A 26,359-nucleotide genomic window follows, 5' to 3' on the forward strand; every position below is an offset into this window, starting at 1 on the left:
CATGAGTGTGGTGTTAAAGGGTCACAGCATTAGGAAGATTGCCTTAAGGTATCCTTAAAATTAATAGCATTTATGTAATTAAGCCTGTGAAGCAAAATGATATTTAGTCGAATAGAGAATCAGTTTTATCTAAATGTTTCATTTATCTCTAACTGAAATCTTATTCTGTATTAATTAAAAATTCATTTATAGAGTTACATCAGGTCAACCTTGCTGATAAAGAGTAGATTTGAAGTATATTCCCCTTCCTGTTCTGCCATTTTCTTCTTTCCCTTCCCCTTCTCACTTCTGTCACCCCCACCAGTCTTGTTTTTCCTGACAGCTTTGCTACCTCTTTTTCTGTCATCTATACATTTATGACTTCAGTTACATTTAACTTCTGATTGTTAGTAAAAGCACACTGTATGTAATTAGATAATGTACTATCAAGTGTATAGTCCTTACATGCAAAAATATCCTCATATGTTCCCCTTGCATCTGTACATAGTGATAGCTGCTTTGTGTAAGATAGTGAAGTGTCAAATTTAAATTTATCTCCAATTTCCTAATATATTCCAGGTAGTCTAATTTACTTTGAATCTGTCAAAGGTCTCAAGTTACTCATGCCCGCTGGCTGGTTAATTCATTGCTGTTCCATATTTATGCATTTGTTAGCTTAAACCAAACATTTATATTTTAGTGCTCTTTGCTAAAATAAGTTTTGTTTAGCAGAAGATTATAGATAGGATGCAAGAAATTTGCTTAAAACCACAACTTCTTTTTCATCATCCAATGTTGGAGTAGCTTAACTTGACAAAAGCCCTGGTGGTTCTTCACTGGCTTTGGAAAAAGAAGCCCAGACTTGTTTGAACTGGGCATACACAGACATACACACACACACACACACACACACACACACACACACACACATGTAAATAAAAATAAATCTAAAAAAACCCCAAAGCTTTTCCATCTGATGTAAAAATGTTACATATAATTTTTTGTTATGTAATACTTTATATGGCACCATGTTTAAGTTATATGTAGATGCATATTAACAGATAGACCTCACCTTATAATGGCTTGACTTAATAGTTTTTTGACATGTTGTGGGTTTATCTTCTGCAACTGCATTGTATTTGGTATACTATTTGTGTTTTAATAAATAAAGCTTGCCTGAAGATCAGAGGACAAAACAGCCATACTAGTCAGTCATACAGGCCAGGGAGTGATGGCACACACCTTTACTCCTAGGACTCAAAGACAGAGGCAGACGAATCTCTCTGAATTCAAGGTCACCCTGGGCTACACAAGACTGAATCTGTCTAAAAGAGAAACAGAACTCACACAAAGGTGATCCTAGTACTTGGGATCCCACACCTTTACTCCCAGCACTAGGGAGGTGGAGACAGGAGCAGTATGGCTGGGCAGAGAGAGGAATATAAAGGGGAAGAGACAGTGGAGTGTGGAGTCAGGTTGGTGGAGAGCATTGAGGGTCGCTTTTATTTGTCTGACCTTTGGAAAAAGCTCTCTAGTGTTTGCACTGCTCTGCTGTTCTGTTCTTCAGGTTGAACCCCAATATCTGTCTCTGGGTTTTTATTATTCACACTTCACATCGTAGTTGTGAGCACTTTTTTGAACATACGGACATGTATATGCATGTCTAGCCCCACAGCCAAGCTGGGACGTTATTGCTATAGAAAAGCAGGGGTCAGGCACCATAAAAGTTCTTGTTTCCATCCTATTCCCAGTACCGTTGCGTTGACAGTAGTGAGGATTTTAAGTGGACTGTCTTCTAATTATTCATTATAAAACATTTCAAATTATATGTAAAATAGAATAATTAAACATCTTAATATAGATTAATTTGTGAAAAATAGTATCCTGTCCTCCGAATCCAATCCAGGCTCCAGACCTCTTACTCAGTCAGGTGCAGCTTACCACAGCTTGACTCCCCAGCCTTTCCTGCAGCCTATTTCCTTAGCTAGCTGCTCACAGACTTTCCTGAAAGCGCTTTAGACACTCCACATACCTTTTGCACATGGTAGCTTCCTCTGATTTAACTGCCCTGCTTTTCAGCTTTGTCTGTTGATACTCTGCCCATGGCTAGTTTGGAAACCCTCTTTTCAGGAACACTTTTCTTGGTACATTTCTTCTTCGCCTTTTAGGTGTTGAGGTGTTATTTATGTTTTTTTCCCTTTCATATTTATTCAGCAAATACTTGGGCATATGCTATGTTAGAAATCATTACTGGATTTCTTCTGTTTCTTCTAAATCATGCTCACTGATGCTAGAAACCACACCATCTTCATTAGTCCCTCTTCATTTTAGCATAGTATTTTGCATTTAGAAGCCTAAAATTGAATTGTGATCTCAACAGTTGAACCTCATTTTTAAAAATAGACTAAAACATAATAAAGTATACATGTGCTATTCTTTTAATTTCTAAAAGTAAAATATGTTAAATATTTAATAGGGCCAATGAGACAGCTCAGCAGGTAGGGTCTTACTTCTAAGCCCTGACAATCCATAGTTGGTCCCTAGGATCCATACTGTTGTGAGAGGTTATACTCTTCTGGCTTTTTGGGGGGCCCACCACCCAGCTCCTAAATAAATCATACACAGAAGTTTGTTCTTAGTTATGAATGCCTGGCCTTAGCTTGGCTTGTTTCTTGCCAGCTTTTCTTTCTTTCTATCTTTTTCTTTTTTTTTTCTTGGTTTTTCGAGTCAGGGTTTCTCTGTGGTTTTGGAGTCTGTCCTGGAACTAGCTCTTATAGACCAGGCTGGTCTCGAACTCACAGAGATCCTCCTGCCTCTGCCTCCCGAGTGCTGGGATTAAAGGCGTGCGCCACCACCGTCCGGCTTGCCAGCTTTTCTTAACTTAAACTATCCCAGCTATCTTCTGCCCCTGGACTTTTATCTTTCTCTATTTCTGTATGCTTTCTTTATTTCTTTCTCTGTGGCTTGTTGTGCAGATGGGTGACTGAAGCCTGATGTCCTCCTTTCCTTGTTCTCTTGCTCCTTCTCGTCCTTGTTTCTCCTTCTATTTATCCTCTCTGCCTGCCAGCCCTGCTTATCCTTGCTCCTGCCTTGCTATTGGCCATTCGCCGTTTTGTTAGCCCATGAGGTGTCTTAGACAGCCAAAGAACCACAGCTTCACGGAGTCAAGCAAATGCAGCATAAACAAGAGTAACACACCTTACAATAATATTGCCCAACAACACGATAAAAGAAGAGAGCTTTCTCCCATAAGTTGTCCTGTGACCTTCACAGGCACCATGGCATGTGCACAAACACACACAAAACAGTAAGACAGAATTAAAAGTTAAATGATTTAGAACTCACAGAGATCTGCCTGCCTCTGCCTCCCGAGTGCTGGGATTAAAGGCGTGCGCCATCACTGCCCGGCTCTAAAATGTTTTTGAATGCCTTTGGTTTCTTCTGCCAACGTCTACATGTCAGAGCGAGTGACCCAAGTGCACTGAAGAACTGTGTTCCCATTGCTCTATCTTTCTTTTTAAAAATTATTTACTTTTATGTGCATTGATATGTTGCCTGCAGGTAAGTCTGTGTGAGAGTGTCAGATCTTGAAGTTACAGATGGTTGTTAGCTGCTGTGTGGGTGCTGAGATTTGAACCCAGGTCCCTTGGAGAGTAGTCAGTACCCTTAACCATTGAGCCATCTCTCCAGCCCCCTGCTTTTTGTTTCTGTTGTGTTCCCTCTCCTACATTAGGAAGTATTGCTTTTTTATTGATTTGTTTTATTTTGTTTTTCGAGACAGCTGGCTCTCAAGAGCAAGTGATCCAGATGAATAAGACAGAAGCAACCCAGACTTACAAGTCCCACTTGACCATGTCTTTAGTAATTTGACAGTTTGAGCTGTTTTAAGGTGGAGGTGGTATACAACGGTGGGAATGGCATCAGGCGTGAGCTCACTGTTTTAGAGGGAATGAAGTCAGAGAAATGAAAGCAGTAGTTGCCTGACACCCACTGTGCAGCTGGGAAGCCAGGTTAGAGTAAGGTGGAGAAGACAAAGAGCTCTTGTGTTTTTTCTAACCAGGACTTCGGAAGATAACATTGCCATGTTGTTCAAAGAGAAGGAGACTAAGTACTCTTGGGGGTCCTGGGACCTCAGTCAGTTTTTGGTACTGCTTGCACACATTTTCTTTGAAGCTTTTCATGGACTCGATTGCCTGAAAACCCAGGGTAACATTCAAGAACAATTGTTTCTTTAATGTTTGTTAATGTGTGTTGTAAGACAGCATATGAAATATATGTTTTTAAGCTGCACATAATTTTTATTTAATTTTTTCATACAGTATATTTTCATGATGTTTCCCCTCTCCTTAACTTAACATGCACCTCCTCCCCAACAAAACAAAGAAACCCTGGAGTTCATTCTGTGTTGACCAAATAAATACTCCTGGGCATTGGAGGTTTTAGTAGTGGCAGAAGATGTCTTGTTGGGACCGTTTCCACCATTGTATGATGGCTACATTTAGGATCCTTTCATATACGTATATATTTTAGGAACATACACAGTTTTCAAAAGGTTTTTAGTGTTAGTTGTCCCTCCACATGTTCCCTCCTTTACCCTGCTCTCTCAACCCCCCCCCCCCCCCGTTTAATCCTCCTGTTCTAGTTCTTCCTTGTCTCACAATAACCCTGTGCTATTTCCTCTTTCTTATAAAATCCTCTCCTCTCTGCCCCTTACTGTGTACCTAACCTCTGTGGTTATTTGGATTATAATACACATACAAAAAGTTTAAAAGCTAACATCCACATATAAGAGAAACCATGCAAATTCTAGGCAGCTCACTTTGGTGTCCAACTGTTGGACATTATACTATTGTACCCCAGGTATCTCAGTCTTCTGGTGTCCTTGGAACATACTGGATATGGAAGTATGTTCACATTCTGATAAAGTAAAAAAAAATGCATTTAAGTCAATATTACAGGAAACCAGGTCTGGGGAAGTAGTGCTGCTTTTTATTCTGTTCTTTGTAGAGCTCATTTTAGAGAACCTTAAAAGGTGTAGCCTTTAGGACTCCCTTTCAGGGTTCAATAAAAGATGCCACAAATAGCTAAAGGAGGGCTGAAGACCTGAGGGTAAAGAAGTCTACTCACAACAGGTTCCATCTATTCATAGTTCTTTATTCCTCTCCAATCATCATTTTCATTGTTCTTTCTTGTTCTCCCTTGTTCTACATTGTTCTTAGTTCTACATCGTTCTTCCTTGTCCTCCTCATTACAAATGTTCCCAGTCATATATACCCTTAAAACCTGCATTTCTCCAGCCCTAGCAAGGTTTCAGGACTGGAATTCTTTTGCCCCATAGGAAATCAGATAAGGGTTCTCTGTCTGTCTCTCTCTGTCTCTGTCTGTCTCTCTGTCTCTCTCTCTGTCTCTCTCTCTCTCTCTCTCTCTCTCTCTCACACACACACACACACACACACACACACACGCACACACACATATGTGGGAGTGGCTAGTGCACGTCCAGTGAACTCCTTAATGGAGAAAGTTAAGAAGAGGGATTAAGTCATAAGGGAACTCTGCAGGGGAAGGTTAGTATGCTATGCTACATTTTTAGGTAGTAGATAAAAGGTTTATTTTCAGTAGAATTATGAATAGGGCATAGATTGTTTAAATCAATGCGCTGCTGCTTTTCTCCCAGCAAGCATAGCATCAGGTAACCAAGCAGCCTACAAAAACAGTCAGGGAGAAACTGATGACTCTTGATCAGGTAGCACATATACCAGACACTGCATCTCCGTGGGCCTGGGTTTGGAGTTAGACTTACTGCTCTAAATGGTAGAAACAAAGAAGGGATTCAGGCCTCTGAATTGTTAGTCCTGGCCTATACTGTTATCAGCTGTTCTGGTTGTGGGATAAAAACAGCAGCAGCTTGGGCAGGTAGTAATTCTATGTCCTTGGAGATCTGTGAAAATCTTAAATGGGATGCAGTTTGCCTGAACCCTAAACTCTGACCAAATGCCTGCTGATAAAGATAATTTCAGGAAGGCAGATCTCTGTGCTTCCCTAGGAGAGAGGAACAAGGCCTGGCCAACTAGCAGTTCTGAACTGTGGGAATTAATTTTCAAGTATGTAACAGAAAGGGAGTTAGCTACAGCGAAAAATCTACAGCAAAGGACAGCCACTTATTCACAAAGCAGGCATACCAAAAGCCTTGCCTTTTGGTTTAGCATTTAGCAGATCCCTTGGTTTTGATAAGTCACTCGTGAAAAGATGGCTTGAGCAATTACTGTACAATATTGTGGCTTGTAGCAGCTCATGAGTTTGAACTATAGATCGTATCTTCATTTAGCATATTTCTTTTCCTAATTTCTGCACTGTATTTTCTGAGTTGTCTAATTAAAACTATAGGTTTCTGAATTGATAACAGTAACAAACTTTTCAGATAATCCTTGTTATTTAGGTTGAAATTGGTCTAGAAATGAAGAGTAATGTCTAATTGAGGGGTGTTTTTTATTGTAGTCTCATACATTATGTATATGTATGTTTGTGAGTGTGTTTCTGTGTTTGTATGTGTGTATTGCCTGAATGTATATCTTTGCACCACCTGAATGCCTGGTGCCCTTGGCAGCCAGAAGGAGGCATTGGATTTCCTGGGATTGGTGATTATAGACTTCCCCTATCACTGAGTTGTTAATTAGGTTTCTAGTACCAGCTATGGTATTCTACCTCTTGTTGCGTGGTTTGTAAGTCCAAGTAGAGAGCTGTTGGTTACTGCCAATGTATGCATGCCACTATTTGACCCTGTTATTTAGGGTTATCGTGGCATGCTGGTCATTGTGGGTCATAGGTGTTGTAACTGGGTAGGGCTGTTGGTTGCTTCCCTCCTTTGGAAGCTTTTGTATGGTACCTTCAGGAACGAGGCATTTAGGTTCCAGAAGGAGGCATTTAGGTCGGTTCCAGCAGAGATCTCTGTGGCAGAGAGAGTACATTTTGAAAGGCATGAGTCTTTTGAAACCTCTAAGTTTCCCCCATCCCCCAGTGACACCTTGGCAAACAACAGATCCCAGGTTTATGTTAGAGAGAAAGATTCCTTCTGAGTGGGATGGCGCCTGGGAGCAACCTAATGAATATCTGCCCTGACCACTGTAGGAGCCTTTCTTTTTTAAAGACAGTCTTGCTAAGTACAGACTGTCCTTGAATTCTAGATCCTCCTGCCTCTGCCTCCCACATACTGGAGTTTAGCCATACAAAACTGTGCCTATCCAAGCAATATGTTTTGGTTTTTGTTGGATACAAAATGATAGACATATTAGACCAAATTTTAATAAGAGATGGAGAGTAGTTTTCTCTATAGGAAAAACAGGTGAAACTGAGTAGCTTAGCCTTCCTAAAGTGGAATATAAGCTGGAAACAACACAAATATCAAATATTCTTTCTTATCACGACATAATAGGGTTAAATAACCTTGTTTTGAGAGAACAGTTTTTGTTTGAAAAGGGAATAACAGAAGACTCAGAATTAAAGGACCGTTTCATTCATCTGTCAGGTTTATTAAGTGCCTGTTTGTCTCTCAGTTTAGTACCATTATTTTGAAAATTTAATGAGCTTGTGGGCATGTATAAACTTATTGTGATGATTTGAATAAGAATGACCCATATAGGCTCATATAGTTGAATGTTTAGTTACCAGGAGTGGCACTATTTGAGAAGGATTAGGGGGTTTGACCTTGTTGGAGTAGGTGTGTTCTTGTTGGAGTAGGTGTGTTCTTGTTGGAGTAGGTGTATTCTTGGTGGAGGAGGTGTGTTGCTGGGAGTGAACTTTGAGGCTTCAAAACCTTATGTCAAACTCATTCTCTCTTCCTCCTTTGCCTCTGTGTGCGCCATCTTGCCACCTTTGCACCAGGAGGCAACTCTCAACTATTGCCTGGGTGCCATGCTTACAACCATGATGTTGGGCTAACCCTATGGAACTGTAAACAAGCCCCCAGCTAAATATGTTCACCTTGGTTATGGTGTCTTTTCACAGCAATAGAACTTACTTAACAAGGTCCTCACTGTTGAGGCAGAATCTCCCTGTGTAAACTAGATGAACATCAGACTCACTGGGTAGCTCAGTTCAGCACATGGTGTGCCCGGGTTACAGGCGGGTGCCATCATACCTGTCTCGATTTTCATAGCCACAACTATAAAATTTAACAGAGGTTTAAGTGTGTGACATTTCATTTTATAACCAAGTCCACTAAAATGTTACTTTTCTTTTTGTAACAAAACAGTTGAGGAAGTAACTTGAGGAAGAAAATAGTTACTTTGAAGGTGCCTGTGAAGGCAGAAAATGTGGTTGAGTGTGGTTCTAGTCATTGTAGGAGCATGATGTGTGGTCACTGCATCTATAGCCAAAGAGAGAGATGAATTCTGGTGCACAGTGTGCTTTCTATCCTGCTTGCTTTTATTCATTTTATCCCATTGGTGGGATTTCTATCTCTGTTCAACCTCTTGGAAACAACCTCAGATATGTTTAGACATGTCTCCTGAGTGATTCTGAATAGAATAAAGTTGCAGTTGTTACTAACGAGTACTTCTATAGGAAAGGCTATCAAAACTGAAATAAAACACCTTTTAAGGAATGACTAGTAGCTTATAAGAAGTGTACTACAAGAAAGGAATCTGAAAGAGGATGTATGTCATACCAAGTAATTAAAGAATTCAGTGACAGCAATGCCCTATTCCTGTTGCTTGATCCTACAGAAAGATAACTTGTTTTGGGGATATGTCTCAGTGGTAGAGCACTTGTCTGGCAGGCAGAGATCCTGAATTTAATCCCCTGCACTGCAAACAAACAAAAGAACAAACCAGAAGAGGGTCCTGTTTGATGATGTAGTGATCATTTGGCTGATAATAGATTCCACATTACCTTAAACTGCAGTTGATCACAGAACAAAAGTAGTATAAAATTGCTAGCCCCATGCCCCCGCCCAAGAGTTTTTGGGACCGATGGAGATCTTTTTCTGGATAGCAAATTGTAAGGTCCAATATGATATCAGGTTATGAACTAGTAGAGTTTGAGAAGATGCTCCTAGTAGACAGGTACACAGATATATTCATCCAGAGTGTCAGAAAAAGAGGATGTAGAATCACTGTGTAATATTTGTTTCTGATTGGTAATTGAAGCTATAGACATACATGCAATTGCTCTTTGAACTTGTCTACATGAAAGGAGAAGTTAAAGACACAGAGATAAGTACACTGTTTACTGGAGAAGGTAGGAGGAAGAAAAAAATGTGAGGCAGGGACTGGAAAAATAGCTTAAGAGCACTTGTTAGATTTGCAGAATATCAAGGTTCGATTCCCTGTATCTACATAGTGGCTCACAACCAACCATAACCCTATTTCCAGGCAATCCAGCAGGCATGTACTTAAACCATGTTCATGCATACAATCTAAGCATTCATAAACATAAATGTAAAATGAATATATCTTTAAAAACGAATGTGAGTCTTCAAGGACATGTGCTCAACTGTGTTCATAGCAGCAGTATTTGTCATAGCCAGAACCTGGAAACAACCTAAATGCCCCTCAACCAAAGAGTGGATAAGGAAAATGTTGTACATTTACATAATGGAGTACTACACTGTGGGGGAAAAATGACATCTTGAAATTTGTGGGCAAATGGGGTGGATCTAGAAAACATCTTATTGAGTGAGGTAACCCAGACCCAGAAAGACAATTATCACATGTACTCACTCATAAGTAAGTGGTTTTTAGACATTAAAAGCAAAGAAAACCAGCCTACAAATCACAATCCCAGAGAGCATAGACAACAAAGAGGACCCTAAGAGAGACATACATGGTTCTAATATACATGGGAAATAGAAAAAGACAAGATATGAGTAAATTGGGAGCGTAGGGATCATGGGAGAGGGTAGAAGTTGGGGGTGGAGAAGGGAGGGAAGTAGAGAAAATATATAGGTCAATAAAAACAAAGAAAGAATATGAGTCTAGTAGTTATGGTAAACGAGTTAATAACTGCAGCCATACTCTTTGTCCATAAAAGATAAATCTCAAGATTCTCTCCCACTGGATGCCTGATACCTAGTTAATACCAAACCCTCTATGCACTGTTCAGTGTTTGTGTGTGTGTGTACATGTATATGTATGTGCACACAGAGAGAGTGCCACTCTGATAAAGTTTAATTTATAATTAGGCAAAATAAGAGATTAATAGTAATAATAAAATAGATGAGTTTTATACGGTGAAATAAAAGTAATATGAATATGATCTCAAAATACTTTGTTTCTGGAGTTTTTAAGTAATATTTTGAGCTTTGCCTGTACTTAACCATGGACAATGAGGGACAATTGTGATACTATAGTGTCTCAATTCACAGAGAGCTAATAAAGGATGAAAGGTGTGCTTTGCTTTTGGTTTGTTTGACAATTTTAGTATGTATAATTTATGTGGTAGAAGTAAAGTTTAAAATATTATAGTTACCTGAGAGTAGAGTAGCTGAAATGTATTTTGGGAGTCCAATGTTTGGCAAGGGTACACAAGCTGTAGATTCAGTCCTGGGGACTGCTAAACTCAATAAACAAATAGGCAAATAAAAGTTGAAATTTGAGAGTTACAGTGAGAGAGATAACTGCTTTATAGCCTCAGAAATGTTAACAATTTTATTAGTGGCTGGATGTAGCTCAGTGCAGTGTTTCCTATCATGTACAAAGCCCTGGGTTCAGTTTTCAGGAAAAAAAATAATAGAGAAAAGGAAAATGAATTCTTTTTTTAATTAATTAATTTAATTTTGAAAAATAATCTTTTCTCATTTTACATACCTATTCCAGTTCTCACTCCCTCTCCTCCTTTCCCCCACCTCATTCACCATCTACTCTTCAGAGAGGGTATGTCTTGCCATGGGGAGTCAACGAAGTCTGACACATTACTGTGACCCAGGACCAAGGCCCTCCCCCCATATCTAGGTTGAACAAGGTATCCCTCCACAAAGAATGGGTTCCAAAAAGCCAGTTCAAGCACTAGGGATAAATCCTGGTCCTATTGGCAGTGGTCCCACAAACTGCCCAAGCCACACAACTGTCTCCCACATTCAGAGGGCTTAGTGTAGTCCTATGCAGGTTCCTCCACTATCAGTTTGCAGTCAGTGAGCTTCCACTAGCTTAGGTCAGCTGTTTCTGGGGTATCCCCATCATGGTCTTGACCCCTTTGCTCATATTACTGCTTCTCCTTCTCTTTGACTAGATCCACAGCTAAGCCGAGCTTCCAGAGACCAGTCGAGAATGAATTTTTACATTTCTGTGTGTGTGTGTGTGTGTGTGTGTGTGTGTGTGTGTTTGTGTGTGCATATGTAAGCAGCATGAATGTGTGCATGTGGAAGTCAAAGGACACTTGTGGGAGTCAATTCTCATTTGGTACCCTGTGGGTCACATGGCTCCATCTTTATCCTGTTTAATATCAAGTACCTTAATGAATTCTCCATACCCTCTGTTGTGCTGAAGGTGGAACCCAGGGTCTTGCACTTGGCTCTAAGCAAGTGCTCTCACACTGAGCTAAATCCCTAGCTCCCAGAAATGAATTCTTATTCAAGATACTTTTCTTGGTTGTCTTGGAAACTTTTTTTTTATATCAGAAAAACTTAAATTACTATGTAAAATGATGAAGACAAGAAGGGAAGCTAGAAATTTCCAGTAAGTATTCATTAAACTTCTGCTCTTTGCCATTTATGTCTTCACCACTGAGCTAAGGAAAAGTGATCCTCCTGACATGCTGGCGTTCCTTAGAATGAGTGTGGTGGATCTAGCAAACAGATCCACTAATGATTGTTTTGTCCTTAAATTGGGTCCAGTTGTGTTTTGAGTCTTTTCCAACAGTTCCATTTAAGGGCTACTGTTTTATATTTTATGCTTTCCTTATGGTCTGTAAGCAAGAACACTTATTTTAAAAATATCACTGTATATCTTTTTGGACTATTAGTGTCTAGTTATGTATAACATTTTATATATTATAATTTTATCTTTGTATATCAATTTTTCCAACTATAACTTTTTGTTGATTTTTTTTTTTTTGAGGCAAAGTTTTTCTGTATAGCACTGACTGTCCTGGAACTCAATCTGTAGATTAGGCTGGCATGGAACTTACAGAGATCCACTGGCCTCTGCCTCTTGAGTGCTGGGATTAAAGATGTGTACCGCCACTGCTCAGCCCCAACTTTATTCTTATAAGTGATTAATAAAGTACAAAGACAGTAAGACAATCCAATCACCCAAACAGGAAGATGTGGTTGTAGAATAACTCAGTGCTATTATATCAATTTCAAGGGAGTAAAGAAGGCTAATCTTTTGGGGGGGGGCAGGGTTTTTTATTTTTTATTTTGTTGCAAGGGTTTGGAAAAGACAAGGACGATTTAGCCTAGCTATGTTGGAACTGTTTAGAACAGGTAGGCCTTGAACCCAGAGATCTGCCTGCCTCTGGGAATAGAGACGTGTGGCACCATGACTGGCTAGTCATCATTTTTGTAGTCTTTGTTCTCTCTATCCTTTAGGGTTCTTAAATATGATGAAAGTCAGATCATTATCTTTCCATAGAGATAAAGAGAAGAAAATGGACAAATGAAGGTGTTTCACAGTCATTAGATGAGTCAAAGGTTGATGCAGAGATTGAGACCCACACCTGTGATGATTGTGCTGCAGTAGACAACAGCAGGGAACTATTGGACTGCAAGTCTTCAAGTGACAGTATACTAGACTATTTTTCTCCAACGCATGAATTCCTAAGTGAGCAATGTGTTTCTTTTTTAAAATTTTACTAAAAATTTATTATAAAAACTTGCAAATAAAAAAAAACCCAGTATGTGCATCTCAGTAAATAACTGTGCAGTTCAAGTAGCCATTTTGAAGCTTTGGGACTTCACAGTGGGTTTACACTTTCACTGTCAAATCTTACCACAACAAAAAAAAATGAGTTAAAATGATAAAAATAGCTTTCTCTCCTCTTTCCCACCTCCAGTGTCCATTGCTTGTGGCTCCTGCTCGCACATCCACGTGCATATGGGCAGCTCCCAGTTGAGGGAAGGGAAGTCTGAAGTAGGAAGGAAGAGCTTGGGGGAGACCATGAGAATTGGAGAGAAGTAGTAGGGAGTGGATATGATCAAAATATATTGTATACCTGTATTAAATTTTTAAAAAATAATAAAAAGTATTTAAAAATTATACTCTGGCATTGTTAAATTTATAGTAATAATGAAGAACAAACAATTAAAACATTTGGTTATTTTTGAGCAAAGAAAGTGGCTGTCCTGTTTTTAAAATTGAAAAAGAGTTTTGAAAGTAAAGTATTTAATGATAGATGTATGGGAAGAAATGGAAGTAAAGATCAGGTAGAAATTTATAATAAGTATATTTGAAATAAAAAACAGCCTTTACAAGATTAATATATTCCTTGTAGATTTATAATTAGTTAGATATTAAAAAAGAAAGGGAGAAAGAAAGGAAAAAAGAAAGAAAGCCCGCCTAACTACATAGGTGTGTAACCCTAGCTACTCTGGAGGCTTTGCCTATGGAACCACAAGTTCAAGGCCCATATGAGCCACAGAATGAGTTTAAGATCAGGTTAGGACACTTTGTGAGACTGTTTCAAAATAAAAGTGCAAAGAGGGACAGTGATAGAGCTCAGCAGTAGAGTGATTTCCTAGGAGGTGGGGAGGATTTCAAAGTAGGGATGCATGTGTTTAACATATATGAGCCAGCTCTACCTTTGATCCCCCGCACCACTAAGGAAAACAAACAAATAAAATCAATAGTGATTTCAGGTCCATTTCACCCACTCCCTCCAGTCAGTTTTCACATGCATGGATTAAACACCAATTACAGTCGCTTTTCGAGGGAAAAAATTGCTTGTATTGCAAGCATGTATAGACATTTCCCCTGTTATTTCCCAAACAATATAGCATAATGATTATTCACATAGTGTTTGTATGTTATAAGGTAACATAGGTTATATGTAATTTTCTAAAGTATACAACAGGGTAAATCCATATTGTATGTAGATATTATACCATTTTATATAAAGGACTTCCCATGTCTATGGATTTTAATAGCCTTTCAGTATATGCAATGTGTCTTAGAATCAGTGCTCTGTAAATACAGAAGGACAGTCATATATCTTCAAAACTATTATGGAATAAGATAGGTTTATTACATTTTATATTATTCAAAAAAGCCTTAATAAAGTTTTTTTCTTGACACAGTAATGATTAAGGAATGATATTTCATCTGTTTATAACATATTTTCATATTTTCTCTAATTAAAGCATCATTTTAAGTGTTAACCAGTTTTTTCAAATTAGTTTTTTGGGGCTGTGGGTCAGTGTGTGTGTATATATTTGGAGGCCAGAGGAGATAGTGGGTGCTATCCTCTATAATTCTCCACCGTATTCCCTTGAGTCGTGGTCTCTCACTCTCTGAGCTGCCTGCAGCAGGCCCCAGTGATTATCTTGTCTCCGGCCACACAATATTATGGTTACTGGTGGCCGCACTAGACTTTTTTTTTAATGTTGGTGCTGAAGACTTGAGCTCCAGTCCACATGCTTTTGCAGCAGATGCTCTTCATATGCTAAAGCTATCTCCCTAGCCCTGAATTAATATCTAAAGTTATCAGGGTGATGAGCTACCTAATGACAATTTCTTATATTTATATTACCCTTTGTTCTTCTTGACATCCTCTTTTACTGCCTTCTTTTTGTCCCTTCTCTCTGATAATCCTTTTGTTTTCTCACATGTATAACATGTAAAATTTAAATACCCATTGAATGCTTAATGAAATTTATTTTTCCTCTAAAAAATACTCTTATTTCTTTGTTTGGAGAACCCTGGCTGGCCTGGAACTCAGGATCCTTCTGTTACAGCCTCCCAAATGTTGGTCCCGGTGCTGTTTATAGATGCTTATTACACACCTGGCTTCCTTGTGGTTGTTGGCATCCCCAACCTATCTCTTTTGTGAGTTCCTCTCATAGTTTACTTTGTATTTCTGTGGTGAACACTATGACAAAAAGCAACTTTGGAAGGAAAGAGTTTAGTGTTACAATCTGTAGTCCATCATCAAGAGAAAGCAGGAGAGAAGCTCCAGGCAGAAACCTGAAGCATAGACTGCGGAGGAGCGCTGCTTATTTGTTGCCCTAGCTTGCTCAGCTAGTTTCCTTATACAGCCCAGACATGGAACTGTCCACAATGGGCTGGGCCCTCCTACCTCAATTAGCAACTGAGAAAATGCCAATCTGATGGAAGCTGTTTCCCCAGTTGAGGTTCCCTCCTCTTAGATGACTCTTAATTTGTTTCATATTGACAAAAACTAACCATTGCAACTCCCTTTTGTATATTATGGTAAATCAGTATACCTGCTCCATGTTAGACACATGAACATACAGATTTTTTACAATGTATTTAAAGGCTAGGGATATAGCTCAAATGGTAAAGTGTGTAGCATGCACAAAGCCCTGGTTTGATCTCCAGTATTACATAAATTTGGCATAGTGGTAGATGCCTATAATCCCAGCATTCTTGGGGATGAGATGTTCTAGGTCATCTTTAACTACATAGTAAATTTGAGGCCATCCTGGAATACATGGAGCCCCATTCCAAATAAAAGAAAAAAAATTTATTTCATGATGACATCCTTTTACTTTTTGAGTTAACGAGCCTACTGTGTCATTCAGCAGAATGCTCTCATCAAGTAGAAGGGAGGTCAGTCACACTTTCTCATAATCACTCTGGGCAGACAATGCCTGCATGGTGGAGTTGTGCCTCTCTAGACATCCTGAAGGACGATCAGAAACTGTGTCACCCTTGATGACAATGAAGGATTTTTGAAGCTCATTCAGCATCTAAAAAGTAGTAGAGAAATTCATTTTGTTTAATCAGTTTGTTCCCCCACGTTCTCCCCTTTTCATTCAAAGTTGAATCAGATTAAATAGTCCTAGAATTTTGGGATAAAGTTACAGTCTTCAAATGAAATGTGATCCTTACTATTAGAACAGAAATAAAACAATGAAGTATTATATAATATACATCCAGAAAAGCCTATGATAAAAGAAAGATAAAATTACTCAGTAACTGTCAAAATTATTATATGACAGTTTTGTACATATTAATGCATTCTCTAACCCTGTATCTTCTCTTATGTCCCTCTTACTCTGTTTTGCCCCTACTTCTCCCTACAAATCCCTTTCCCACACTTTTTTGTTTTGTTTTGTTTTGTTTTGTGACACAGTGAGTTTAAACAGGCACTTCTGGGTTTGGAACTCTGTATTGGCACTTGGTGAGCTCGCTAATAGGTAAACAAAGGAAGGCAATTAACTCTGTATCCCACAAGAGCCATTGGTAACCAGTAGTTCAGCAGTGATGGCCCCTTTCCCATCCATGACTGCCTGTTAAGAGGCCTGTTCTTGTACAGGTCTAGTGTAGGTTCCCACAACTGCTGTGGGCAGTTGCAATGGCCATATCATGCATAGAAATAGTAAATCTTAGTCCTCTCCTTGTCTTCTGGCTCTTACGCTCTTTCTGCTCCCTCTTCTGTAGTGTTCCTTGAGTCCTGCATCGGATGATGATATCAGTGTCCTGATTAAGACTGAGTGGTCAGCTGTCATTTTTTCTCAGCACTTGAGAAGCCATGAGTCTCTTTCAGGAATCGCTTTTTGTTGTTGTTGTTTTGGTTTGTTTTTTGGCTTTGTTTCTGGAGACAAGGTTTCTCTGTAGTTTTGGAGCCTGTCCTGGATCTTGCTCTCTAGACCAGGCTGGCCTTGAGCTCACAGAGTGAGTCTTTGCCTCTCAAGTGCTGGGATTAAAGGCATGTACAACCACTGCCTTGCAAGGAATACTATAGAAAGTTCACTGGTGTCTAAAAGGAAAAGGCACACGGTACAGAACTGATAGTTATCTACAATTCTGCTTGCCCCATGGCCAGCTTCACTCATAGTTCACAAAACTTGCAAACTCAGTGATAAAACAGCTGACAGAGCAACTTAATGGAGAAGAGGTTTAAATGGCCCATGGCTTCATAGTACAGTCCATATTCACAGAGGGAGCACATAGCTTGGGCTGTTCTTCACATCCTGCCAGAACCAAAAATGAATGTCACTTTGACAGCCTTCCCCAGTGGTTCAGTCCACTTCTGTTTTAAAAGTGTCCATAGTCTCCCAAAACAACACTGCCAGCTGGAGACCAGTTGTTCAAACATAGGATGAGTCAGTGGGAGACATTTTACATTCCAGCCATAATATTTTGCATGCCCAAGATCAAGTTTATTGGTTCTATTATTTAGAGAAAGCCATTGTTGTTCTCATAGATCCACTATTTCTTTTCCTTACATGATTATCAGCTCCTTATCCCTTTATATCCAGGTATACATTAAGAGTGCATTACTTAATTTCTAGCTTACTGGACCATAGTAGAGATCTAATATTATTTGTTTATAGCCTGATACATTCTATTTCTCCCCTGATAAATTCAACTAGTTCTCCATTGGTTTTGCCTCCTGAACTATAATATTCTCAAATATTTTGTTCTTTACATTGAGAGTGTAGTACTTTAGGAATATTCTAGATTGATAGTTCATTTAAAATAAAGGATCTGATTCCACTTTATGGATTTATGTTGTAAATTATATTGTACTAATAGATGCTTACTTTTACAGTGGTTAACCCTGCCTGCCCCCACAAGGAATAATTATTGTAGAGAGAGGATATCTGTCAAGCATACATAAGACTTAGAAGAATAAAAAAGACAAAGTAGCAACTATCTTGTAAGATTTGTGAGTTGCACAGTTGTTTTATTCATGCATGAAAAGTGGGGAGTGTGCAAGTCCAGATGGATCAAAGACCTCAACATAAAGCCAGCCACACTGAACCTTATAGAAGAGAAAGTGGGAAGTACACTTGAATGCATTGGCACAGGGAACCACTTCCTAAATATAACCCCAGCAGCACAGACACTGAGAGAAACAATTAATAAATGGGAGTTTGTGAAACTGAGACGCTTCTGTAAAGCAAAGGACATGGTCAACAAAACAAAACAACAGCCTACAGAATGGGAAAAGATCTTCACTAACCCCACATCAGACAGAGGTCTCATCTCCAAAATATACAAAGAACTCAAGAAATTGGTCATCAAAAGAACAAATAATCCAATAAAAAAAATGGAGTACAGACCTAAACAGAGAACTCTCAACAGAGGAATCTAAAATGTCTGAAAGACACTTAAGGAAATGTTCAACATCCTTAGTCATCAGAGAAATGCAAATCAAAACAACTCTGAGATTCCATCTTACACCTATAAGAATGGCCAAGATCGAAAACACTGATGACAATGTATGCTGGGGAGGTTGTGGAGAAAAGGGAACACTTCTACATTGCTGGTGGGAATGCAAGCTGGTACAACCCTTTTAACCTACTGGTAAGGTTTTGGCGGGGATCTTTCTTCTTCATCAGCTACATGTTGTTTCCTTGACTCTGCCTACTCTCTCTCTATATCTCTGTTCAGATTTCCCACCTGGCTTTGCTCTGCTTAGCCATTGGCCGAAACAGCTTCTTTATTAATAAATGGTAATAAAACACATTTATAGTGTACAGAGGAGAATCACACATCAGGGACATTAATATTTCTATCATTGTATTAAACCGTGGAATATTGGCTACATGCAGTCAAGAATTTTTATTTCTTGATTAAGGAGTATCTCTTGATTAGAAGTAATGAGGGCACAGCTAATCAGTTACCACACACTTTTGGTTTTTGTCTCCAGAGAGTCTGATGTCCATTGCTCCTTCTTTATATTAGACCTTTTTATTTATTTATTTTCTCTTTCTCAGTTTATTTTTCTATGGCATTTAAAAAAAGAATACCTTTCTTCCTAGTCTACTAAAGGAGATAACAAGCAACTTTCTTGTCTTGTAGAACCTTTTTGCTTTAGACTAAATTCTTCAGTCTTCGTCAAGTTTGAGTTTCTCCAGTGACTCTCTGTTTCTGAAGACCAATTAATACCCCTTAACTTTCTTTCGGGTGCTATCGGTGTAGCATTCTTATTCCACTGCTGCTCTTAGCAGTCTGGGACTTTCTGCTGAAACAGTCCCAGGATTTTCTACATGTCTTATGACTCCTTCTCTGACTCAGAGGAGAAAAGCTGCAAAGAAGACTCTGAGACTGGATCAGCTTCCTGGAAGAAGGAGAAACCAGCCCAGCTGCCTGGTAGAGTTTTAGAGCAACTGAGGCTTCTTGAAAGGACACTCTCTAACCTGTTGAGCTGCCGGCAAGCTGTGTACTGTGCTCCAGGTCCTAGCTTTGTGAACTGTTACCTATGCTGGTGTGGGCTTTGGTGATGCAGTTGTCTTTGAGTCATTTCTGCTCCTGTAAGTAACCCTCACCTATATTCCTGTACACAACCCCAATAAAGCTCATTCATTGGTTCACTAAATTGAACTTTGGTGGTGTCTGTTGTCTGTACTTTGTCATGAGTTCTCTGTCCAGGAGGCATTTTCTCATACAACATCCCAATGTCTGTAAGGTTAACATTACTTGAAAACTAGTCAGAAATGCAAATTCTTGGTCTCCACCCTGAAGTTACTGAATCAGAAATTATGAAGGAAGGAGTTGGCAAGACAAAAAGCCTTCCAGAAAATTCTGATATTGCTTTAATATATGAACTACTCTCTTAACCCTTGTTGTGTTCTTTCCCTTAACAGAGCTAACCATTAAAGACACTACCTTTAAGCCACTTTCATATGTGTAACTGTTTTGCATGTGTGGTCTATGCATGTGTATATGTACGTGAAGATGCACACAGGCCTGTCCTTGGAGGCCATGGGGATGTGTAGTGTTCTCCTCTAGCCTTCTTATCCCCCCAACCCTCACCTTAGTCCCTGGAATTAGGCTCTCTCACTGAACCTAGAAACTTGCTAGGCTGATGCCAACAAGCCTTAGCTGTCATCCATATCTGTTCTCATCACCAGCACTGGATTTTTCAGGTGTGTCAGGAGGCATGTCCAGCTTTTACCTGAGTGCTGGTGATCTGAACTCAGGTACACAACAAGTACCCGACTCATGGAACCATTTCCTCAGCACCTGACTCATGGAATCGTCTCCTCAAGCACTGTCAGTGTGAACTCATTCTAGACATTGAACCCTGATTTCTTTCAAACCTATTTTTAAAATTAGTGTAAGACTATCTTTGGTATGTTTCCAGGCTCTAAATGATCACAACCCATTTCCTGAAATTTGTTTTACACTCATGCTTCTTATATATTCCCTGCTCACCTTCAAACTTTTAATGTTTGATTATGCAATATTTTCTCATTCCCTATTTTTTGTCCTGCTATAATTAAAAAAGACATGGAAGATTTAAAATAATTCTCTGTCCAATATAGGATAGCATTTATTAAAAATAAATTTTTAATTGAAACTTTACTGTAAAAAACTTGCATATTAATCCCATTAAATTTGGGAGGCAGAGGCAATCGGATCTCTGAGTTTGAGGCTAGCTTGGTCTATATAGTGAGTTCCACAATGGCCCAGGCTACATAGTGCAAATCCTGGCACAAAACAAAAAGAAGAAAGAACTTGCAAATAAAAAAGTACATTCCCAAATTAGGTAGATCAAACGTCTGAACATCTAAATGAATTTCTGTACAGTTAGAATAGCCATTCTGAAGCTGTGAAGCTTCATGTTAGATCTTGCACTGTATCAAGGCATAACCATGACAAGAGTTGAAACAAGAATAACAATTAGCTTTATGTCTTCTTTCACGACTCAGATGCTCTTTCCTGTGTTCCCTGCTTCCTCATTACCTACTATGTGGACCCTTTCTTGTTCTCCTTTCTACATGTTATACTCTGCCCGCATATATGCACACACACTGTGCGCTAGGACCTACCGAGGAAGGAAAACGTGTGTTGGGTTTTTTGGGGTTTTTTAAGGCCACAGGAGAATGTTTAGTGTTCTCAAGTGTTCCCTTCTGCTCCTCTACATACACAGTTGGGTAATATTAATTAATACTGTCTAGTCTAAGTTGCTTCTTTGGGTTTTATGCTTTTCTAGAATAGGATTTTCTAGGCAATAAAGTTACCATCATTTATAAAACATGTGTTAAATATATTTTTGTTTTGCCCATATTTCTCCATTCCTTGTTGTCCTCCTCCTTTATTTTTCTTTATTTTTTAGGAATTTAAGAGATTGTTTTTTCTTAATCTTTCCTCAGTTGCCCAAGCTCTGTCACAGTTAGAGGGGTCCTTGATCTGGAGTGATAGGATCCTTCCTCATTCTTGCATCCAAAGGAAGAGCCAGATATGTACCCTGAAATAAGTGCTGCAGTAGTTTTTTAGAAGGTACCTTTAAAATGTGGAAGTCAGAAAACCTCAGAGAATTGCCGTATTCCAGCAACAGAAACTCATAGGAAGATTGTAGCCAGAGACAGGAGTCTATGATTTCAGTAATGAATTTGACAATAAACACATAATCAGTGAATGAATTAATGAATTAAGGATTCTAGAGAGGGAACAAATTGATGTTACCATAGAGCCTTAGGTCTTTCTCTCAGGAGAAAGGATGGGCTGAAACACCTTCTTGGGGCTGGGGTGTGCCTTAGCTTACACGTTGCATGTGTGAGGGCCTGTCCTTTAGTCTCAACCGTGATGGCAACAGAAACTAAAGTATGAGCTTTTGTGTTAAATGTCTAAAATTCATGTTTATTATTATACGTGCCTTATTTTCTCAGATAATACATCTTAAATAATGTCACATGTTCCTTTATTATATACAGTTATATTCTAATAGTTTGACCATATATCTTGGACTTAAAATTTGAACTGTTATGATAGTTTGTTCTATTTTGTTGAAAAGGAATGAAAATCTATATTTCACAGACAAGGAACTTTTATACTTGAAATCTTCATAAAAATATATCCTCATAACATGCTATTCTTTATAAGAATGTGTATCTTTAAGTTATAATAAAAGCCTTTCTTTTTACTGCATACAGGAAACCTCGACCTGTCTCCCAGCTGGTCGCACAGCAGGTTACTCAGCAGTTTGTGCCCCCTACCCAGTCAAAGAAAGAGAAGAAAGATAAAGTAGAAAAAGAAAAAAGTGAGAAGGAAGCAACTAGCAAAAAGAACTGTCATAAAAAATCCAGGTAAGAAAGTGTTTCGTGTACTTTTCAAAGAATAAAAGTAATCATTCACTATTCTTTTTTAACTTTGATCTTATCCTTATAAGCAGAGTGAAAGTAAGCTATTTTATCTCAATATAAAATATCATAAACATTTTCTGAGCATGAAAGTTATGTTGGAAATCAGGAAAGGTCAAAATATTATCTTAAATGTGAAGAGGCTTTCTCTTTTAGTAGATATTTAGAAGACATAAATTTATGTCTTTTTCATTAAAAAGAAGAGGTACTTGAAGTTCAGGAAACTTATTCAGAACAATGAGTGGATATTTGCATGACTTTTGACCAGTATCATGGTTGTGGGTCATGTAACAGTCAGTATACAGCAATGGAGAGAGAGGTTAGCCTAGCCTTACTTTTATTTTGTTATTTTAAAGATTCATTGTTTTATGTGTGTGAATGCTATGCCTACATATATGTCTGTGCACTGTCTATGTCTGGTGCCTGCAAAGGTCAGAGGAGTATGTCGCATCCCTTGGATTAGAGTTAGGAGCATTATGAGCTGCCATGGAGATGCTAGGGAATCAAACCTGTGTCCTCTTGAAGAATAGCCCGTACTCGTAACCACTGAGCTGTCTCTCCAGTCCCCAGTCTTAGCTTTTATCATCTGTCTTTGGGGTCCAGTTGTGTCTTTGTTGCCGTAAGACATCTATTGGAATAAAATTCTTAAGCTGCCTGCAAACTTCAGTAAGATGTTAAAGCATGGTTAAACCATTATATCTGGGCTGTCAGTCATCTTAACGTGAAAAAGTTGATGAATGATTTTGTTTGGTCAATGTCAATGTGTTGAAATATTTTGTGATACGTTTGTGGTTTACTACACATGAATTGCTTTAAACAGAGATTCACTCATTTTATAACTTTGCTTGGTATTTAGTATGTTCTCAGAAATTTGATACTGGGAAAAGCTTGCTTAAAAAACTCATTGTTGTTGTTTTTTTTTTTTTTTTGTGTGTGTGTGTGTTTAGACCAAGATTAAAAAATGTGGATCGGAGTAGTGCTCAGCATTTGGAAGTCACTGTTGGAGATCTAACAGTCATTATTACAGACTTTAAGGAGAAAGCAAAGTCAGCGCCAGCATCCAGTGCTGCTGCTGGGGATCAGCACAGCCAGAGCAGCTGCAGCTCCGACAACACTGAGCGGGGTGTGTCCAGGTCCTCCTCTCCTCGGGGAGAAGCCTCACCCCTGAATGGAGAGTCTCACTAAGCGTTCGTGCTCCACTTAGTCACGCCTCCTCCCATGGAAATACAGATTATGCCAGGAACTACCACATTTTCATGACAGACACATTCGTGCATAACCTAGAATTTGTGTTTTACATGAAATATGAATTTGCCAGGACTTATTAGATTTTATTGCAGTGTAAGCTACCAAATGTTTCCAGACTTATCATTTTGGTCTCTGGTGTTAAATGCCATGAAAATGTGGTTGAATTATTCATTATGCAGTGTTATTGGTAAGTCTATTTTCACTTATAGTTTAGTGAATTCTAACACATAATTATTGAATTCTCTACTATCGGCATGTAATGAGTTTAAATTTTTTATTACATAGTGCAAGCTGCCTAAATATGTATTATTTGAGAATTGTGAAACAAATAGTTATATGTATGCAAGTCAGAGATCAACTTAATCAACTATGGCTGCAACAGGATTTTCTTAATGGTTATCCTCTTAATGCACCTGCTGGTACTTGGTGTGGTTAAATAGGAAAGTTGTTATTAAATAAAGAATTTGTATGAACCTTTGCCAATGTGTTTGACATGTTCTTACTAAATTATTGTTTCTGAATTATGTTTTATCCATTTTACAGTTTATGTTTGTTTAGTTTGCTTATTTTTTCAAAGCATCAATTTATTGTAATGTTTACTAGCAGAATTGTAAACAATAAAAAATGGATCGTTTAGCTTTCTAATTCAGGTTTAGTGCTGTTGTCATTGAACACTGGTTTTTCCTGTATTCTCTAAGACATTAAAGATAAAGAAGTATAAGCATCTGGCAGAAACAGAAAAGAACTTGCCATACTTGGAAAGTCTTTAACTTAATGATAGTTTAACACTGTTTTCCTTGTTCCAAACCTATCCACGGTCATAGACATGTGAATCTAATTAACATAAACATGGTGACTATTGCATAGAACCAGGAGGTTGATCTTAGATCAGTTTAATTGGCCTTTTATTAAATAGAACAATTCATATGAAAACCATAGTACTCTATTTCCAGATACAGCCTTTAATTTATGCATTTATCAATATCTTGAAATAAAAGTATTTACAACCCCACTCACTTATGTAAGATTACCAATAAAATATTTTTTATGACTTCAGATTTTGCATTTTGTTTACAACTAAATGAAGTGTGTTATGTTGTATTTGAAAATCTATCTTAGAAACCACATGCTACATCTTAAATTCTATTAAATTCTCCTGTTTTCTCTAGCCATTTGCTTAATATATAGATATTAAGTCCCTATAGGACTTCTGAAATGTAAATCAACCTAAAGACAATACGTAACTTGAATATAACCTATCACATAAAAGATGCCATGATAACATTTGAAGGAAAAATAAAACTGTGGACTCTGAAAGTTATGATATTTGGTTTCTCATGGCAATGTAACTCTGTTCAATTGCAGTGCCTTCTATTGGCACAGTGGTACTCCTGTAACATGCTAGTGTGAATACAGCTTATTTCATGCAGTAAACGTCTGTGATGAAAACATTCAATACCTCATTCTTCAGTGTTGTTAAATGAAGATGTAAAACTTGTTTTATTCTAAGATACTTCAATGGAATACCAACTGTCTGGCTATGTTCTTTTCAAACATGTTATTTTTGCATTGTTTTTCATGTATTAATGTCCAGTGTATCCAGTTTTAAATACTTATAATGGGGAAATACTCTAGTTCCTAAAACAAAATAAGTAAAGGCAATATATCTTATAGTGATCATATATTTTCGTAATATATTTTCAATTTCTCCGCAAGAAAGAAGAGCATGGGAAAAGGTGAGGTGTTACCTGAGTAGGTTGAACTCACCCATGTGCTGGTGGAAGGCAGACTGTTGGTTGCTGCTCGAGCCTCCTCTAGAGTGAATACTGTACATTCTCTAGCTTCCTTCCCATCCGAAAAGTGGGGGAGTGATGGCTGTATCTGATGCATGTGGTCCTAGGGAGGAGTAAATGTTAACCCATTAAGATCCTTAACATTTCTCTAGCACACTCTATCAGTATAGGTAAAATGCTATTAATACATTTTTATAACCAGATCATCTCAGTGCTTCTTAGGTAATCTAAGAGAGCAGTATTGTCAGTGTTTGCTCACTCTGAGAAGCCAGTACTCAACACGTGAGACTGGAGAGATGAACTGTGCAGTCTAGTGGGATTTTGTTTTCCTTTCATCTTCCTTTATTTCACTCTACCTCAGATATACTTCATATCAGGAAGACATGCAGATTCCATTTATACATGCACTTGATGTTAAAATATGCAAAAGACTACTCAGCAGGGCTTAGGGTATATTCGTAGCTGTTTTGTAAATTTGTAATGTAGTTTTATTCGGTGGATTGTTTTATGTTTTTTGAGTATGTGTACGAGTGTTTTGCTTTGAATACATGTGTGTGCACCATGTGCATGCCTAGTGCCTGCGAAGCTTGGAAGAAGGTTTTGGATTTCTTGGAATTGGAGTTATAGACAATTGCGTGCTCCTATGTGGGTGCTGGTAATCAAACTCTTGTCCTCTGCAAGAGCAGCAGGTGCTCTTAGCCACTGAGCCGTGTCTCCAGCCCCATCAGCAGTGGGTTCTTTTAACCGGATTCCACCCTGAAAGAATTTGGGTATTTTTCAGTTTATTACCTTAGAGATAAGCAGAAATGAAAGTGAACTTTGAAGCCCACGAGAATAGACACTCTTAAAACCTTTTGTGGGGATTGATGACCTAATGGCTTAAAGCTTTTAATTAAGGTTTAATTAAGATTTTATTAAGTGCTTTTCTAAGATTATAGTGACAACAGTCCAGATGAAGTATAGTTATAGGAGGAATAAAATCAACTAAAGGTGACAGCGTTTGTCATCTTTCTTTAAGGTATAAATCCTCAGTGCCCAAAAGAATGTACTTTGCCATATTGTATACATAATGGTAAATGGCTTGAGTTTCTTATTATACTTTCTTAGCGCTTACCTCTTTGGGGATCTT

The 26,359-nt window shown here is 38.4% G+C and overlaps 1 protein-coding gene across 1 annotated transcript in view; it reads left to right on the forward strand.

Moving 5' to 3' along the window:
* The window catches only part of Yaf2 (YY1 associated factor 2), a 64,430-nt gene extending 39,311 nt beyond the window's left edge, over window positions 1-25,119 (forward strand). The window contains 2 exon segments of the mRNA XM_041672047.1: window positions 21,983-22,135; window positions 23,137-25,119. Of these exon segments, the coding sequence (XP_041527981.1) occupies window positions 21,983-22,135; window positions 23,137-23,374 (391 nt within the window). The 3' untranslated portion in view covers window positions 23,375-25,119.
* The last annotated feature ends 1,240 nt before the right edge of the window (window positions 25,120-26,359 follow it).

This window comes from Microtus oregoni, unplaced genomic scaffold (genome assembly GCF_018167655.1).
Source record: "Microtus oregoni isolate MIOR12 unplaced genomic scaffold, Mior012 000022F_ref0000154, whole genome shotgun sequence".
NCBI lineage: Eukaryota > Metazoa > Chordata > Mammalia > Rodentia > Cricetidae > Microtus > Microtus oregoni.